Here is an 18037-nt window from a genome sequence, read left to right on the forward strand (position 1 = left end):
ACAAACCCCAACCACTTCTTGCATGTAAAAACTTAGGAACCCTATTCGGTTGGAACACCTTAGCTCACTAAATTATGACGCACCACTTACTGATATGGTTACCACCCAGCGTAGTAATGGCCTCCTGGATTGCAGAAGATTATTTGGCTGTCTGGAATCTCAAGTAGGTGAATTCGCGTGCAGACAAGAAGAATAAATCCACACGAAAAAAAGGGAGAGTGAGAGACTGACGAGGAGTGTATGTGAGAGAGGTGGAGGGGGGGAGAGGGGGGGGAGGCCAAGGATGAGATGGAGGGATGGAGTGGAGAGGTATATTAGAGAGGGGTGTGTGAGCTGGAAGCATGGCAATGAAATGGCGGGGGACAGGTGACATGGAGGCGATTTGTTTGTGGCCTCCTCTTACGGGATTAAGGAGTCTGGCGATAGATAGATACAGACAGAGAAATATTTGATGATAAATGGTAAAATATCTCAGTCATATTCTCTCTTATATTCTCCTTGAGGTAATTCCAGAGGTGATTTATTCTGCTGAGGTACCATTAATCCAAGGCCCATATTCCTGTAGGGTCCCTAGCACCTCCTCCTTAGTGATTTGTTTTCCAGACTTCCTATTAATATACTCTTGCTTCTTCTATCTATCAATCTATTGCCAGACGCCATAATCCCGTAAGGGGTGGCCACAAACAAATCGCATCCATGTCAAATGTCCCCCGCCATTTCATTGCCCTGCTCCTAGCTCACACCTCCCTCTCTCATATACCTCTCCACTCCATCCCTCCATCCCATCCTTGGCCTTCCCCTCCCTCTCACCCCCCTCCACCTCACTGACATACACTCTCCTTGTCAGTCTCTCACTCTCCATCTCTTGCTTCTTATATATCCTTAATATTGACATAGGTACATGAATAACACACATGAATACAGTACCGTAACACCTCTTCCTTAGCGAATAATTTTCCAAACTACCCATCAATATCCTCATTTTGCTTCATAAATCTTTTTAATATCGCCATCCATTGCATGAATAACACACAAGAATATAATAACGTAGCAATTTCTGAAATAAACCGGTCAGGAAGAGGTGTTAGTAAGCTTCCTAACCGCATGAGAATACTCCATAAATGATCGCGACAGCTCTTCTCTTCAGGTTAAGCTAAGAAGAAGTAGCTCAGGTGAAGTCGCTAAGTATATTCATACCTTTAACACCCCAATTGTGAGGAAAAGCCTAGTATTCTCTTCTAGCTAATTCCAGACGATATTATTCAGCTGGAAGTAGATCCTGGAAGTCTGGAGTCCATATTCCCACCGGGTAAGGACGCTCCCTGGCCCTTCCTCCTCAGGCGATTGTATGAATGAAGGCAAAAGCATCAAGAAACAATATTACAATGTCTAAGCTCAAGTATGTTTATAAATACGGAGACACGTGTAATTCCCTGACTCTAATTGGAGGGTTACAGATGGTAAACTCCTGGATTTCACGGTATACTTCGTTATAGCCACTGTATACTATCAAGAACTGATTTTTTTTTTTCACTTATTTAACAACTGTATACTGTCGAGGACGGATTTTCTTTTGGGGGTTCTTTAGACATTGCTTTTTGTTAGGAAGAAGGAACCTAAGGCCACGAGCCCGCAATACTGTTCCTTCCAAGAGAAAAACAAAATACAAGAGAGCCAAATTCAAGATCCGATCATTTCGAGATGCCTGGACACACTGCGTTTGAAAGACTGGAGATCATAGGCAGCAGGAAATACAGACAGAGGGAGACAATTCAAACAATAATTTTTTCGCTAACTGTGAAGCAGTATACAATGAACAACTGATTTTTTCGCCTATTTAGCTACTTCATACTATGGAGAACCGATTTTTCCCCCTTATTTCCATCTTTCATATCTTATTTACCTATACCCAAACGTGTGTGTAGGTGGATAGGCCTGTCAGGTGCAGTTTGGATTCCGTCGACTGAATGGTTAGGTGACTCAGTGTGTAGCCCAATTTACTGCAAATGCTGTTGATAATTCTGTGTCTTGTGTGTGTGTGTGCTAGGATCAACTATATAAACACACACACACAAACACAATTCCTAGGAGGAAAAACAAGCTCAAACAATGATGATAATAACTTGATAATGCCCGTCAGTGTTAATATACAATCTCCCACGAAATAATGCGTTACGGAAATGTTGGGTGGAAGAGAGACAAAGGTTAGAGCTATATTCCTTTTTTTTTTTTTTCTAACGTTTCGGGCTGCGTTAGAGAGAAAACAAAATAATTCAAGCTTTATCCTGCGTCTCCCACCCAACATTTCGACGAGTGGCAATGGAGCATCTACAAATCTACATATATTCTTTCTTTTAAATAACACGACAGAGGAAGGAAAAACAAATGAATTTAAAAAAATAATCCATACACCAGATTACTGTCGTCCTCCATTCATAAAATATCTGTAACAGTTGGACTTGAACAGCTGTAGGTTGAAGTTTGGCGGGAAGCAACTCCGTGGAAGAGTGTTTCAGAGAGATGCAGTTCGGGGAATGAAAGAATTCTGATAGGCTGAAGTTCTGCAATATGGCTGTGTGACAGTCCAGTCATGAGCGCTACCAGATGCCCGTGTAGGACGAGGGAAGGCATGGAAAGGTGGCACAATGGATGCAACTTTGTCTGAGCATCTGCCATATAAGTATCTGTTAAATAATGCAAGGGAGGCAACATTCCTTCTTACTTGTAGGAAAGGTAATTTATTTATAATAGCAGGGTTAATAATAATTCCAACAGCTTTGTTCTGAATTTTGTCCAGTTGTTTTAATACAACCTCTCCACATCCATTCCTCAAGGGTGAGCAATATTCAAGCTGAGAGCGCACATGACTCTTATAAATTATATCTACCTGCTCGTCAGTGAGGGAGTTACGGACTCTGTACAATAATGCGTTACCCTGACCTGTCGAATTATAAAAACTGTCTTCTCTGGCCCAAACGTCAAACATGTAGATTGCTAATGCCCCGAGTAAGGTTAGGCGCACCTTTCATTTCACGGACGAGTTGGCGGGGCTGAGTAATTAACAGGTAAATCAGCGTCCCCGGCATGGGAGTAGGTAATTGAGCGGGCCAATCTCCATGGGTAACTTCCTAAACTAGGCAGACGAACGGATCAGCTTTCAGAGTCACATAAGCATTGGATCAGATATCAGAGTCATAATAGGCTTTGGATCCGTGAGCCGTGGTGCTGGAGAGGGACTTCATGCGGTGACACTGATATAACTGGGTGACGCAAGTGCCTGTTTTTCGAAGCGTCCCTCAGATACTTCTCTTATCCCCCGAAAGGAGAATGGTTGACTGTAGGAGATGGGGAACTCGAGCCTGCAGTCCACGGGGTTCACATTTCAGATGAACCTACAACAACAACAACAACAACACCTGAACCATGCGGCTGTGATCTAAGTGCCACAAACAACTTTTCTTTAGCGATTTATGAGGAATGTTACACCCTAATATTTCCTCACCCTGTATTTATTTAGTTCTAATATCGACCGTTTGTCCTAGTAACATAAAGGTAAAATGCTATAAAATACTTAATAATCACTGAGCATGAGATTCCAATAGCACCTAGGCCCGTATTAAGTTCCCTAACACGTTTTCCTTTGCGATTTATTTTTGGATACGGCTAGTTAATATCAATTTGTATGGTATTTATGCTGAGTATGATGGCATTAGAGGTATTAAAATGACAGAAGAGGAGAGTAAGGAGTAATAAACCAAATACATTGCTTAGGAATGGGTATTAGGGAGTGTTGGCCAAACTTGGTGGAAAGGTTAAAGGTCAGGAGAGGATAAATAATTCAGGTTTGAGAAAGGTCGATCAGTGGTAAAGGTCACATTACAAGGTTAAATCTATGAGCCATGAACTTTAAGAATTTTCGTTTTGAGCCAAACTTGGTGGAAGGGTTTAAGGTTGGCCAAGGATGAAATTTGTGACTCACCATCGCCATCATCATCATCATTATTATTATTATTATTATTACTGTTACACCCACGGTAGCGAGTCGAGAGCGGATGATTAGATTGGTGTGTGTGTGTGTGTGTGTGTGTGTGTGTGTGCTGAAGGACGAGACAGCCATCGAAGTTTTTTTTTTTTTTTTTTTTTAATAGAACAATAAGTCAAGGGCCAAAGTCATAGAGCTAGATCAAACTTTAACCTAGCAAAATCAGCTTAAGCAGTTTTTCCCCATTTGTAACAAAGCTTGGGTGAAAAATTGTTGATCAGACAAGGATTAAGTTATTGATCCTTTTAGAACAATCAGATATCATGATCACAGGGCAGGGTAAAATTCTATATGTGTTTGGGTTTTAAAAAATAACCCAGACAGTTTTCATGCATGTGGAGAGGACGGAGTGAGAGACTGAGGAGGAGAGTGTATGTGAGTGAGGTGAAGGGGAGGGGAGAGGGAAGGGGAGGCCAAGGATGAGATGGAGGGATGGAGTGGAGAGGTATATGAGAGAGGGGGATGTGAGCTGGGAGCAGGGCAGTGAAATGGCAGGAGACAGGGCGACATGGAGGCGATTTGTTTTAGGCCACCCTTTACGGGATTAAGGCGTCTGGCAATAGATAGATAGATAGATATGAAATTCTCGTTTTTAAGAGCAACAGGATAAAGGTCAAGGTCGATGAGAAAGGTCAATCTAATATTTTCATTCGATTGTTACCAAAATGAGGAATGGTTGATGGTAAGGCAAGAAGAAAAGATTGGATTCTGAAAGCAATCAACAAAGGTCATGGTCAAAGGAAAACGTCAAAAGCCAAAGTCACAGCTCAAGCTCAACTCACACATTTTTTATCTGATTTGAGCCAAACGGTGGAAGGATTAAGGATCATCCAAGAGTTTTTTTTATTATTTTTTTTTTTTAAGAATAGGTCAAAGTTGGTCACACGATGGGGTCAACTTAAACACTTTTGCATCCAGTGTAGAAAAGTTTTTTGTGAAAGTGTCCGGGTTAAAAGAATGGGAAACAGGGTCACATTTGGGCGTGACTAAAAGGTCAGGGTCACGGGAATATACCTAACGATTACCGGGCCGTGTCAGGTCAACAATTTTAATCTGAGCTGAGCCAATGTTGGTGGAAGGGTTAAGGATTAGGCAAGAGTGAACAGATTCGGTTTTGAAAGAAATATGTCGAAGATAAGGGTCACAGAAGAGAGTAGATGTTTCGACCCTCTGTCCAGTTGGTGGGAGCGCTGTTGTCCTCTATAATGCTCCTTCTGGCTATTATTATTATTATTATTATTATTATTATTACTATTATTATTATTATTATTATTATTTTTATTATTATTATTATCATTATTGTGCCTATTTTGCATACTCCTATTTGAAACTATTACGGTACATGGGCAAAGTATGTCAATGCTTAAATACGAACATACACGCATTCGTCTTCATAATGGGGTACATAAGTCACTATGAAAAATGTGTTACGACGAGTACAGTGCCATCTAAAATACCTATCACTCTGTATTGTAACTACTCCTAAACTACTTGGTATTTACTGATGGAAATTGGTAAGGAAATTGGATTGGAAACTACATCTATCAGCCAACATTTGAATTACCTCCCCACCCTAGCAGTGACAGGTCTTTACACACATACATACATACATACATGCATACATATATCTACATACACTCATTTATGCATTTATCCATACATACATATCCATCAATTCATACATACATACTATACATACACACATATTCATTCTTTCATTCATACATACATTCCATAAATTCATCCATTCATCCATCCATCCAGTTGTGCACATAAAAATCGATACATACATAGCTACATACATACATACATATTTATTCATTCATTCATCCATCCATACAGTTGTGCACATAAACATCGATACATTTCAAGACACTACACAGTGAGAAAGTGATCGATGGCTTTTGAATCCAGTGATACAATCTATGCAAGTTTTCAAAAGATCCTGTACGTGTTTCATATTCTTTGGCTAAACAAGTGCATGATATTTTTCTCTACACGTATACAGTTGGCAGCACGTGAGCCTGGTACAGTGTCTATGTGAGGTGGAGGTCTAGCTGAAGTCACCGCCGTAATCCGTAAGGGGTGACCACAAACAAATCGCCCCCATGTCTCACCGCCCTCTCCCCAGCTCATCCCCCTCCTCTCTCACGTATACCTCTCCACTCCATCCCTCCACTTCATTTCGGCTAATATTTGACACCCGTAATCCCGTAAGGGGTGGCCACAAAGAAATCGCCTCCATGTCTCCCTGCCCTTGCCATTTCGCTGTCCTCCCTCCAGCTCACACACCCCTCTCTCACATAAACCCCTCCAATCCCTCCTTCCACTTCATTTCGGCTAATATTTGACACCCGTAATCCCGTAAGGGGTGGCCACAAACAAATCGCCTCCATGTCTCCCTGCCCCTGCCATTTTGCTGCCCTCCCTCCAGCTCATACACCCCTCTCTCTCATATACCCCTCCAATCCCTCCATTCCATATCGGCTAGTATTATGACACCTCCTTTCCTTCATGTCAGTGCCACCAACAAACACGTGATTATGTCAGCGTTGCCAAGTGCAGAAAATGCTCGATCTCTGCTACACACTGATGCTGTACCAGGTTCATATGTTGCCAGATGTACATGCATATCCCTCTCTTATGACTTACAATTTCTGGAGGGATGCCTTCAAGTGGTGACATGATATAACTGGGCGAGTCAACTGCCCTGCTACACAAACATCCCTTCTTCCTATCCCCCGAAGAGAGGATGGTGGATTGGACATGAGGGGGTTAAGCTGTAGTTGATAGAGTTTGTGCTTCAGATGAGATGCGGGTCACACGGCAGCAAAAATAAACACCCGCTTTCCCCCTATACACGAAAAGAGCATGAAGTTTGGCCTAAAATGAGTCACTTAATTCCTGATGCTACGTGACCCCCCTCCCCCTCCTCCCCACACACACAGAAAAGTACCGGTATGAAGCTTGGCCCAAAAATGAGTTAGTGAAATCCAGGAGCTACGTATCCACACAAGAGTACTCCCAGAAAAATTAGTTCCAAAGTGGTGTCATGTGAAGATAACCAGATGAGGTAAAATTAGGGGGTTGGAATTCTTTTGGTCTGACTTATATTCCTGATTCTGTTTTATTATTATTATTATTATTATTATTATTATTATTATTATCATTACGATTATTTTCATTACGGCCCCTGAGCATCTTCCATCTCCTCCACACCTGATATTCTGACAAACACCTTTCCTCATATTCTCGTCCGGAAGCTCCCTAAGACCTGTTCCTAAGCGATTTACTTTGCTTATTACTCCATACTGTCCTCTTCGGTGTCTTTTAAATCAGTCAAATGCCACCATAATCATCATAACATTAAAAAAATAAATCGCTAAGGAAGAGGTGTTAGGGAGCTTCCTTCACCGACGAGAATACGGACTAGGGGTGAGAATTTCAGGCAGAGAGAGAGAGAGAGAGAGATTCAGTAACCTAGATTTTTTTTAATAGGATTAACCAGAAATACGTGTAAATAATTATGCATTCTTGGTTCCTTGTAAATCCTGGAGGAAAAGAAAAAGATATAAACCACTATAATTTCCCTCCCTGCCTAACACCTTTTCCTACGCGACTTATTTTGGTTATTACACCTTAATGTCCTCTTTTGTGTTATATAAATCCTTCTAATATCGCCATACTCTGCATAAATAACGTACAATGTATATTAACCAGCCATATCCAAAAATAAGTCGCTATGAAAGAGGTAATAGGAAGCTGCCTAACACGTTTTCCTAAGCGACTTAGTTTGCTTATTACACCTTACTGTCTTCTTCTGTGTTATATAAATCCTTCCAATATCGCCATACTCTGCATAAATAACGTAGAACAGTATATTAACCAGCCATATTCAATATTAAGTCGCTATGAAAGAGGTAATAGGAAGCCGCCTAACACGTTTTCCTAAGTGATTTATTTTGCTTATTACACCTTACTGTCCTCTTCTTTGATATATAAATCCTTCCAACATCGCCATACTCTGCATAAATAACGTACAGTGTACATTAACCAGCCACATCCAAAAATAAGTCGCTATGAAAACGGTGTTAGGGAGAAGACGGAACTAAGTATTGTCTTTAAGGAAAAAACATGACACATACGGAGACGCTGATCTCTCCTTCTCTTGTCAATCCTCCATAAAAAAGGTCTTAGGAACAGGCTTCAGAATAACTCCCTGTCCTAATGCAGTCTATTTGTCTTTTTCTTCCCAGTAAAGACAAGTACAGAGACACACTTTCCACGTCTCTTATTGTTTCTGATAAAAGGGAATCTAATTATGAGGAGATATTTCTATGATTTTTTCTATCTTTCTTTTTACTTTCTCTCTGTCTGTCTGTCTGTCTCTCTTCTTCTTTTTCTTCTTCTTTTCCTCTCCTCCTCCTCCTCTCTTCTTCCTCCTTATCCTCATCTTTCTCCTTCCCCTCCTTCTCCTCCTCCAATTCCTTCTCCTCCTCCTCCAATTCCTTCTCCTTCTTCATCTTTTTTTTTCTCTCTTCATCATCATCATTAACATTATCATCCTTATCATCATCATCATCATCATCTTCTCCTCCTCCTCTTCTTCTTCTTCATCATCATCTTCTTCTCCTCTTCCTCCTCCTCCTCCTCCTTTAAGTACAAGGAAAGAAGAGCTTGGAAACTTCCCTTCTTCAGTCCTTGTAAAAACACACCTAACTCATTACAATGCATAGAGCATAGTTAAGCAAGACTCTCCCCCCTCTCAGTATACTCAAAGTTAGGTATATAAAAAGAAAAGTTTGTTAGGTATACCAGTGTACAGAATGATAGTATAAAAGTTGGGTATATTAAGTACAGGGTGACGCAAAAAGAATGCAACCCATAAAAGTGTGTGTCATTTATACAGCTGATGAAAGATTTGCTTTGCTTTTGCATTCATGTTAAGCTGAGTTGATAACAAAACAGTCCTGAAGGTTTGGGTTCTGCAGTTCAAATGGTCTGTCTTTTTATGATCTTTCCAAAATGTGTTCCAAATGACCACCTCCACGTCGCAGGCACTCCTGAATGCTACATGATCAATTACGCGGACACACTCCTCCCTTGGGATGGCTCTGATGTTGGCGTGATTTCTGTTTTCAGGTCTCTGATTGTCTGCAGGTGGTTTTCATAAACATGATCCTTCAGATAACCCCAAATATAAAAATCTGGGGGCCTGAGGTTGGGTGAGTGTGGGGCCCACTCAGGGTCACACCTACTGATCAGTTGATCCCCGAATCGTTGTCGCAGCCACACCAACGTTTGGTGTGAAGTGTGTGGGGTCGCCCCATCCTGTTGGAACCATTGCTCCCCACCAGTGATGCCCCTATGTCTTCCTAGTGTCGTCCAGAATTTCCTCATGACCTCAAGATAACGTTCTGTGTTCACCGGGACAGACTGTTCTTCGTCTTTGAACCAAAAAGGTCCAGTGGTGTCATGCTTTGAGGTGGCCATCCATGCTGTGCAGCTTGTTTAATGCAGTGGACGCTGGAGAACTCCTCTGGTGGTGCTATGTTACTGAAAATATTGTTTTTGCTGCTGACTTGGCCTGAGAGAAGAAACTGTGTGCCGCATTCAGGAGTGCCTGCGACGTGGATGTGCTCAATTGGAACATATATTAGAAAGGTCATAAAAAACAGACCGTTTGAACTGCAGAACCTAAACTTTCAGGACTGTTTTGTTATCACCTCAGCTTAACGTGAATGCAAAAATAAAACAAATCTCTTATCAGTTGTATAAATGACACACACTTTTACGCGCTGCATTCATTTTGGGTACCAATGTATATAAGTTAGCTATATAAGTTAGGTGTATAAGCAAGGTGTATAAGTTAGGTATATAAGTTGGGTGTATAAGTTAGGCATATAAGTTAGGTATACAAGCTGGGTGTGAAAGTTAGGTATATAAGTCAGGTACCTTATACTCGTATAAGTTTGGTAAATAAGAAAAAGGTGTGTTAGGTATGTTAATGTACTGAATCATACATGCATTACCTAGTATTATAAAGCATTTCAAGGCCTTAGGAAAGTAACTAGATCATATAAAGATATCATTTTACCGATCTGATCGCATTATAATGATGATGATAATGATGATGATGGTAATGATGAAGATGATGATGGTACTACTACTACTACTCCTGCGACTACTGCTACTACTACTACTAATGCCACTACTACTGCTACTAATACAACAATAATAATAAAACAGCAACCGCAGCAGCAGGAGCAGCAACAACAACAACAACAACAACAACATAAACAACACTAATATTAATAATGATAATAATAATAGTAATAATCATCATCATCATCATCACCATCATAATAATAATAGCACTGGATGACAGGCAAAATTTACTATATGAGTTAAAAGTCTGAGAGAGAGAGAGAGAGAGATTAATACCCTGTTTCCTAGGTGTGTGGCGGCGTGTGGAGGCGGTGGCAGGGAGGGAGGCGGTACTGGCGTGTGAGGTGGGCAGCTTCGACGCTTCTGATCGAGTTTACGTCATTTTGTGGTACAGGAATGGACACAAAGAGCCATTCTACAGGTGCGTCTCTCTCTCTCTCTCTCTCTCTCTCTTTCTCAACCTCACACCGCAACACTGACCCCATGCACATCACACTCAACGCAGACCCTCCCTCAACATACCTTCAGCACTGCATTTCCGGGAGCGCTCGGCTAATGTGGCCAATTTCTAGCAGTCCACCTATTTCACATCCAGGAGGCCACACCACCACCACCACCACAAGCACCATAACCACCACAACCGCAACAAGCTTTTTTCCATTCATAGTGCAGTTTCTACTCCATATCATTTTTATCTAACCTTGGTCCATATACCTGTTAATATATATATATTATTTTACTTTTCTTTTAGGTAGGTTGTGATATCATCGTACCGAAAAGCACTCTCATCTCTGTGGAGCTCGAACCCACCTCTCCACTGCAGGCTTAAATGTATGGCCGTCACGGGTTATGAGGTTTTTTTCATCAGATCCACACGTCCAGACCTCGTGCAGTGGGGACGGGAGTGAACTTAAGGTCTCCCGGTCGCGATAATTGATATGTATATATATTATCGACAGGTTAGATGACATGTGTAATGACGGGAAGGCCTTAAATTCACTGCCACGCACACTGTATATATCGGAGTGTGTGGATCAGATATAAAAACGCCAATAATTATGTGACGGCCACCCCCACTTCCCCACACAGGTGAGGGTGTGGGGCGACGCCAAAGAAATTTATGATTCACTCCTTCACGCAGGTCGGGATCCAGCTCAAAATCCCATAAACTCTTCCTTGACCCACTGCCCCACCGATCCTCCAAACTTCACTGAAATCTGACCACAATTTAAAGATACCTTGAACTCAGATAAACAAACAAACACAGCGACTTCATAACTTGTATTTACTTTCACTGGTGGGGCTATCAACCGGCTCAGCAGACTAAAAACACCAGAGGATCCGCACACCATCAACAGTCGTAGTTACAGGCCTTGGGGACTCGTACAGGCCTGGCGAACAACAAAGGGGCAATGTTTTTAGTTTCTCCTGTGTTTATCATTACGTCTACAGCAGCCGGCCTGGGAGATTCCTAAGATCCATGGCGATGCTCTGAGTTGCCTGTTGTCCCCTTTATAGCTATGACAACCAGCCAGGGAGACCGAAGCAGCCTCAGGACCGTCCACTATAATGAGCAACTAGACCCATGAGTTCCCTGTCTGGGAGGCTCCTATAGGCCCCTGACGATAAATTCACCCATAATTAAGAGTTAGTTGCCTCTGCCGTTTTCCTTACAGCTACGACAACCGGTCCTGGAAACTAAAGGCACCCGAGGACAGATACATCAAGAGGCAAGATAAGGTATTGAGGTTTGACGCTACAGAACCGGGGCACTAACCTAACCCTTCTTTTCTTCTTTGCTTATACTGTAGCTATGATAACCGCCCCGGGAGACTCAAAGCTCCTGAAGACCGGCACACCATCAAGAGCCCCGTGCTGGAGGGGCGCGCCACCTTCCGTCCCGGCCAGGTGCCTGCCCTGCACATCAAGCCTGTCCTCATCACCGACCAGGCCAATTACACCTGCAGGGTCGACTTCCGCATAGGTAAGTGTTGGCGCAGGTGAATGATAAGCACAGGTTTAATAATGCACAGGTGGGTGTTTGTACTTGGAATAATATGCACAGGATTGTTCATGCACAGGGGGGTGTTTGTGCAATGAAATAATAGGCACAGGTTTTGTTTATGCATGAGTTTTGGGGTGAAGGAAGACAGACAGGAGCATTGGCAGTGGTCTACAGGCAGATGCTGGGTTAGAGACAGACAATATGTGGCTCGTCTGTCTGAGCAAGAAATACATGTAGGTGTTTGGGAAAGGTAGACAGAATATGACCGAGAGACACCACCGACTACTAGGCCAATACTCCAGCTTAAACGACTTGCCTAGGTTGGTACTGGATCTGGAAAATATTGGGGCGTGTTTTAGGTAGCACAGGAAACTTTGTCGCATCTTCTTAGTGATTTATTTTGCAGAGTATAAACTAACATTCTATTGTATGTTATTTATATTGCTTTAGTACTAACACGGTTTTCATCGGTATCATTCAAGAGGATACTGATGCGTCATGTGAAGAATAAGTAGCAAAAGAAGAGGTGTAGAGATTTCTCCAAAGACACTTACGACTCACAAAGGTTGGACTTAGGCACAGGTGGGTGTTGGTGCTAAGGCTGTAGTGAGACCATGCTATGTGGTTGGGAGTGCTAAGGTCCTCAACACAGGCAGGTCGGAATGGGACGTATGGTACAGTATTCTAGGTGACATAGGGACATGATAACCCTTCTTCCTCAACGTTTCATTTAGCGTAATACACTTTAATTTATCTTCCCTTACGTTACGGAGGCAAAAGCATGTAGTTACTAGAATTGCGGAACATAAGTGAATATCTTTGTGAATACTAAGAAATAGGCATGGGAAAATCCGCTAGGCTCCTTGGATATGGCCCACTTTCTGACACAAAAAATGCGAGTAGAAAAGGAAAGATTTAGGAAGTGATGAGATGGAATGAGGCACGACAGTTTTGAGATTAAACGTGGATAAAACAAAATGATGACGTCTAGGGCAGGTGGAGATACTGTCAAAGCAGAGGGAGTGTGGCCAGGCATAGTTTAAAGCAGGGGTTTGGGAAGTAACTTCACTTTGTGCAGTGTTTGTGATAAGTGGGTGCATTAGAGATGTAGTGGTATTAAAGGTGGGCTGCGAAATAATAATGATTTTAAGAATACGGTATGTAAAGGAGGGCATATAGAAGGAAGGAGGTGGGAAAGGATTAAGCTTTCCGGAGAATCCCTTGAGTGTGTGGAGGAGCTATGTTGTTTAGGGGACACGACATGTGCTGGAGATGGGGATGGAGCTAGCTTGGTAGTAAGGGTAAGGAGTAGTGAGGAAAAGTTGAAGGTGTTAAGAGTTAAGAGTGTAATGCTGTACAGTGGTGTGACCTGGGCAGTAAAGGAGTAGGATCTTCGTAGGGTCAAACGTATAGAGGTGAGCATGATCGATGGATGTGTAGTGCAAACTCGAAAGACAGACGGGGGGGGGGGCATTAGGACTGCGAGTGAAGAGTTATGAGGGAGAATGGCACTTGAATGTACTGTAATAGTCATTTGCTGAGAAGGGATATACAAAGGTGGTTCGGGCATGTGGAAAGGAGGGAGGATGATTGACAACTGGGTGCGGAGGGTGTGAGGTATAACACTGAAAGTTGAGTTGCGAGCGGCAGACCGAACTAGACTTGGGACGAGGTCATCCAGTGTAACATCAGGGATAAATGACTGAATACAACGGGTGCTAGAGATCGAGCAGCGTAGAGATCCGCCATTAGGTAACCAAGGCCAACGCATGGAAGCATGTTGGTCTTTACAAACGAAACGAAACTAAACAAACGAGATGGTTAGGGTGCCGTATGAAGGTGTAAAATGATAAAACATGTGAGTAGGCGTCCGGAGCCGTGGAAAATAAGGCCCTAGTATTTTTATTTATATATTTTTTTTAAGTTAGGAATGACGTCGAGAACTGAGGGGGTATTTTAAGACTCTACCTGAAGCCCTTAGTTCAAAGAGGTTAATCAAATCTTAGCAAAATCGTTGGGATATGAAAAGTAAAGGCAAAGGTGCACCAGAATCATGAAGTGCTCAGCCACACTGCTTATTTAGTCTTGGAGTTTTTTTTTGTTTTTTTCCTGGTTATTCACTGTCTGTCCTGCCACACCGAGCTACATCTCTCTGTCTCGGCTTCCTTTCTTACAAGTATCTTTGTCCTTTAGCCTCTGTCTTCCTCACTGTCTCACCTCTGTTACCTTCCACCATCCTTCCTTTCCTTCTTTCTTCCTCTGACAGTTTCCCTCCTTCATTCTCTCTCCCTCTCTCTCTCTCTCTCCATTACCTTCCACCTTCTTTCCTATCCTCCTTTCTTCCTCTGACACTCTTCCTCCTCCATTCTCTCTCTCTCTCTCTCTCTCTCTCCATTACCTTCCACCTTCCTTCCTATCCTCCTTTCTTCCTCTGACACTCTTCCTTCTCCATTCTCTCTCTCTCTCTCTCCATCACCTTCCACCTTCCTTCCTATCCTCCTTTCTTCTTCTGACACTCTTCCTCCTCCATTCTCTCTCTCTCTCTTTCTCTCTCTCTCCATTACCTTCCACCTTCCTTCCTATCTTCCTTTCTTCTTCTCACACTCTTCCTTCTCCATTCTCTCTCTCTCTCCATTACCTTCCACCTTCCTTCCTATCCTCCTCTCTTCCTCTGACACTCCTCCGTTCTCTCCCACTGTCCTACCATGTCTTCCCTTCCACCAGCCCTGCTATTCTCTCAGCTGCCTCCCATAAGTGTTACCTTAAGTATTAATCTTACATACCATTCTACGAGGGGTGGACGTATACGAGTCGCGAGGCATCAGGTGCTCGTGCCAGGCTCTACTGAGTTTTAACGAGCCTGCAGCTTCGTAATTAACATCCCTAATCACTCAGCCACAGTTTTGATAGTAAAATGAAAATGACGCTCCCAGATTTAGTCTCTAATTCTCCTCAAAACCAAGACGAATTCTGTAAAAGAAAGAAAAAGGAAAAGACATACACCAGTGCTTGCTTACATAGTGCCTTACACCAGGTATGATTACTGGTGTGATTACACCAGGTACTTGAGGCCACAGGACAATTACCAGGTACTTGATTACGGTGCCAGTTACACCAGGTGCTTGATTATTTCAGGTGCCAGTTATTCCAGGTTGATTACAGGTCGCCAGGTTACTTGGTGCATTGACCACCAGGTGCCGATTATTCCAGGTACTTGGGTCCTGGGTACTTGATTATTCCAGGTACGTGATGCAATTGATTATTCCAGGTACTTGATTACACCAGGTACTTGATTATTCCAGGTACTTGATTACACCAGGTACTTGATTACACCAGGTACTTGATTACACCAGGTACTTGATTACACCAGGTACTTGATTACACCAGGTACTTGATTACACCAGGTACTTGATTACACCAGGTACTTGATTACACCAGGTACTTGATTACACCAGGTACTTGACTATTCCAGGGACTTTGATCCAGATTAGGAGTGACCTTTTTTAGTTGATGTGGATAGATAGAGTTTCCAGTGATAGATATACTGTAGCTTCCAGAGATCGATATAGAAGTGATAGATAGAGCTTCCAGTGACAGATATAGGAGTGATAGATATAGCTTCCTTGATAGATAGAGCTTCCACTGATAGACAGAGCTTCCAGTGATAGACATAGGAGTGATAGATATAGCCTCCAGCGATAGATAGAACTCCCAATAAAGTAGATACATACCCATTACAGCATCTATCATTTTTTTTCAATAATTTACCTGGATGCATCATATCAAACTGACTTTATTACCACTCTCACCTTTATTAATTAATCTGTGATAATAAGAATTTTACTGACGCTGATATTGCTCTTATTCTTTACTGATAATTGGTGTTCAGTGAAATAATGAATGCTTGGATGTGTGTGTCTCGTTTGGTGATTATTCTGTGGCTGTTATTCTCGTCTCTTGTGCCCTGCTGTTCATTTCTGATGTCTTTTATTCCTTGGGTACTGTGGATGGGTAGGGAATGATGATGATGATAACAATACGGATACTACTACTACTACTACTACTGATTTGGTGATGATGATGATGATGATGATAATGATAATGATGATAATGATAATGATGATGATGACTGATTGATGATGACTGATTGATGATGATGACTGATTGATGATGATGATTGATTGATGATGATGATGATTGATTGATGATGATGATGATGATTGATGATGATGATTGATTGATGATGATGATTGATTGATGATGATGATTGATTGATGATGATGATTGATTGATGATGATGATTGATTGATGATGATGATTGATTGATGATGATTGATTGATGATGATTGATTGATTGATGATGATTGATTGATTGATGATGATTGATTGATTGATGATGATTGATTGATTGATGATGATTGATTGATTGATGATGATTGATTGATTGATGATGATTGATTGATTGATGATGATTGATTGATTGATGATGATTGATTGATTGATGATGATTGATTGATTGATGATGATGATTGATTGATGATGATTGATTGATTGATGATGATTGATTGATTGATGATGATTGATTGATTGATGATGATTGATTGATTGATGATGATTGATTGATTGATGATGATTGATTGATTGATGATGATTGATTGATTGATGATGATGGATTGATGGATGGATGGATTGATGGATGGATGGATTGATGGATGGATGGACTGATGGATGGATGGATTGATGGATGGATGGATGGATTGATGGATTGATGGATTATGATGATGATGATGATAATGATGATGATGATGATGATCATGATGATGATGACGATCATGATGATGATAATGATGATGATCATGATGATAATAATGATAATGATGATGATGATGATGATGATGATGATGATGATGATGATAAGGATAAGAATGATGACGATGATGATGATGATAATAATAATAAGGATAATAATAATAATAATAATAATAATAGTAGTAGTAGGAGAAGATGATGATGATGACAATGACGATGATGATGATGATACTACAACTACTACTACTACTAATAATAATAATGATGATGATAATAATGATTCCATGACATTACAGGAATAATGTAGAGTAATTTGGCATTCATACACCAATCTCTTGTCCTAATACAAACTCATGACAATATTAGCAGCAAAAAATAAATCTGTGAATACAAATAACGAAGTGAGAGAGAGAGAGAGAGAGAGAGAGAGAGAGAGAGAGAGAGAGAGAGAGAGAGAGAGAGAGAGAATAATAAAACTTTCCCATTATTAAAACTCTCAGTCAGCTAGAAATGAGTCCTAGAGTTGTCCTAACCATGAGAGGGTTAATGGTCCCACTATTAGCACTCTCAGGTTCTTATTCTCGTCGGGTAAGGAAGCTCCCTAACACCTCTTCCTTAGCGACTTATTTCTACATATGACTGGTTAATATCCTTTTGTATGTAATTTAGGCAGAGTATGGTGATATTGCGAGGATTTATGTAACACGGAATAGGACAGCTAGGCAAAATAAGTCGCTTAGGAAAAGGTGTTAGGGACCTTCGTTAACAGATGTAAATACCTGTCTCATCTCCTATACATGCGACTCAGCTAAATCAACTAATCTACCCTTGATTATAATATTTATCTATCTATTGCCAGATGCCATAATCCCATAAGGGGTGGCCATTTGACTCTGAGTTATTTGTTTTACGGGGAGGGGCACTAACCCTCCACCAACCCACTTGCTGACACGTAGGAAGCACGTATGGTTTGGTTATATGGTTACCACCCAGCGTTGTAAATGGTTTCTTGG

The 18037-nt window shown here is 41.5% G+C and overlaps 1 protein-coding gene across 1 annotated transcript in view; it reads left to right on the forward strand.

The window, feature by feature from the left end:
- LOC145393495 (adhesion molecule nephrin-like) overlaps positions 1-18037 on the forward strand; it is a 78809-nt gene that overhangs the window by 24519 nt on the left and 36253 nt on the right. The window contains exons 2-3 of the mRNA XM_080267624.1: positions 10499-10631; positions 12022-12194. Coding sequence (XP_080123750.1) covers positions 10499-10631; positions 12022-12194 — 306 coding nt within the window. The remainder of the gene's footprint in view (positions 1-10498; positions 10632-12021; positions 12195-18037) is intronic.

The sequence above is a fragment of the Coenobita brevimanus genome, chromosome 3 (genome assembly GCF_032717465.1).
Source record: "Coenobita brevimanus isolate Jiangsu-jjx chromosome 3, ASM3271746v2, whole genome shotgun sequence".
Classification (NCBI taxonomy): Eukaryota; Metazoa; Arthropoda; class Malacostraca; order Decapoda; family Coenobitidae; genus Coenobita; species Coenobita brevimanus.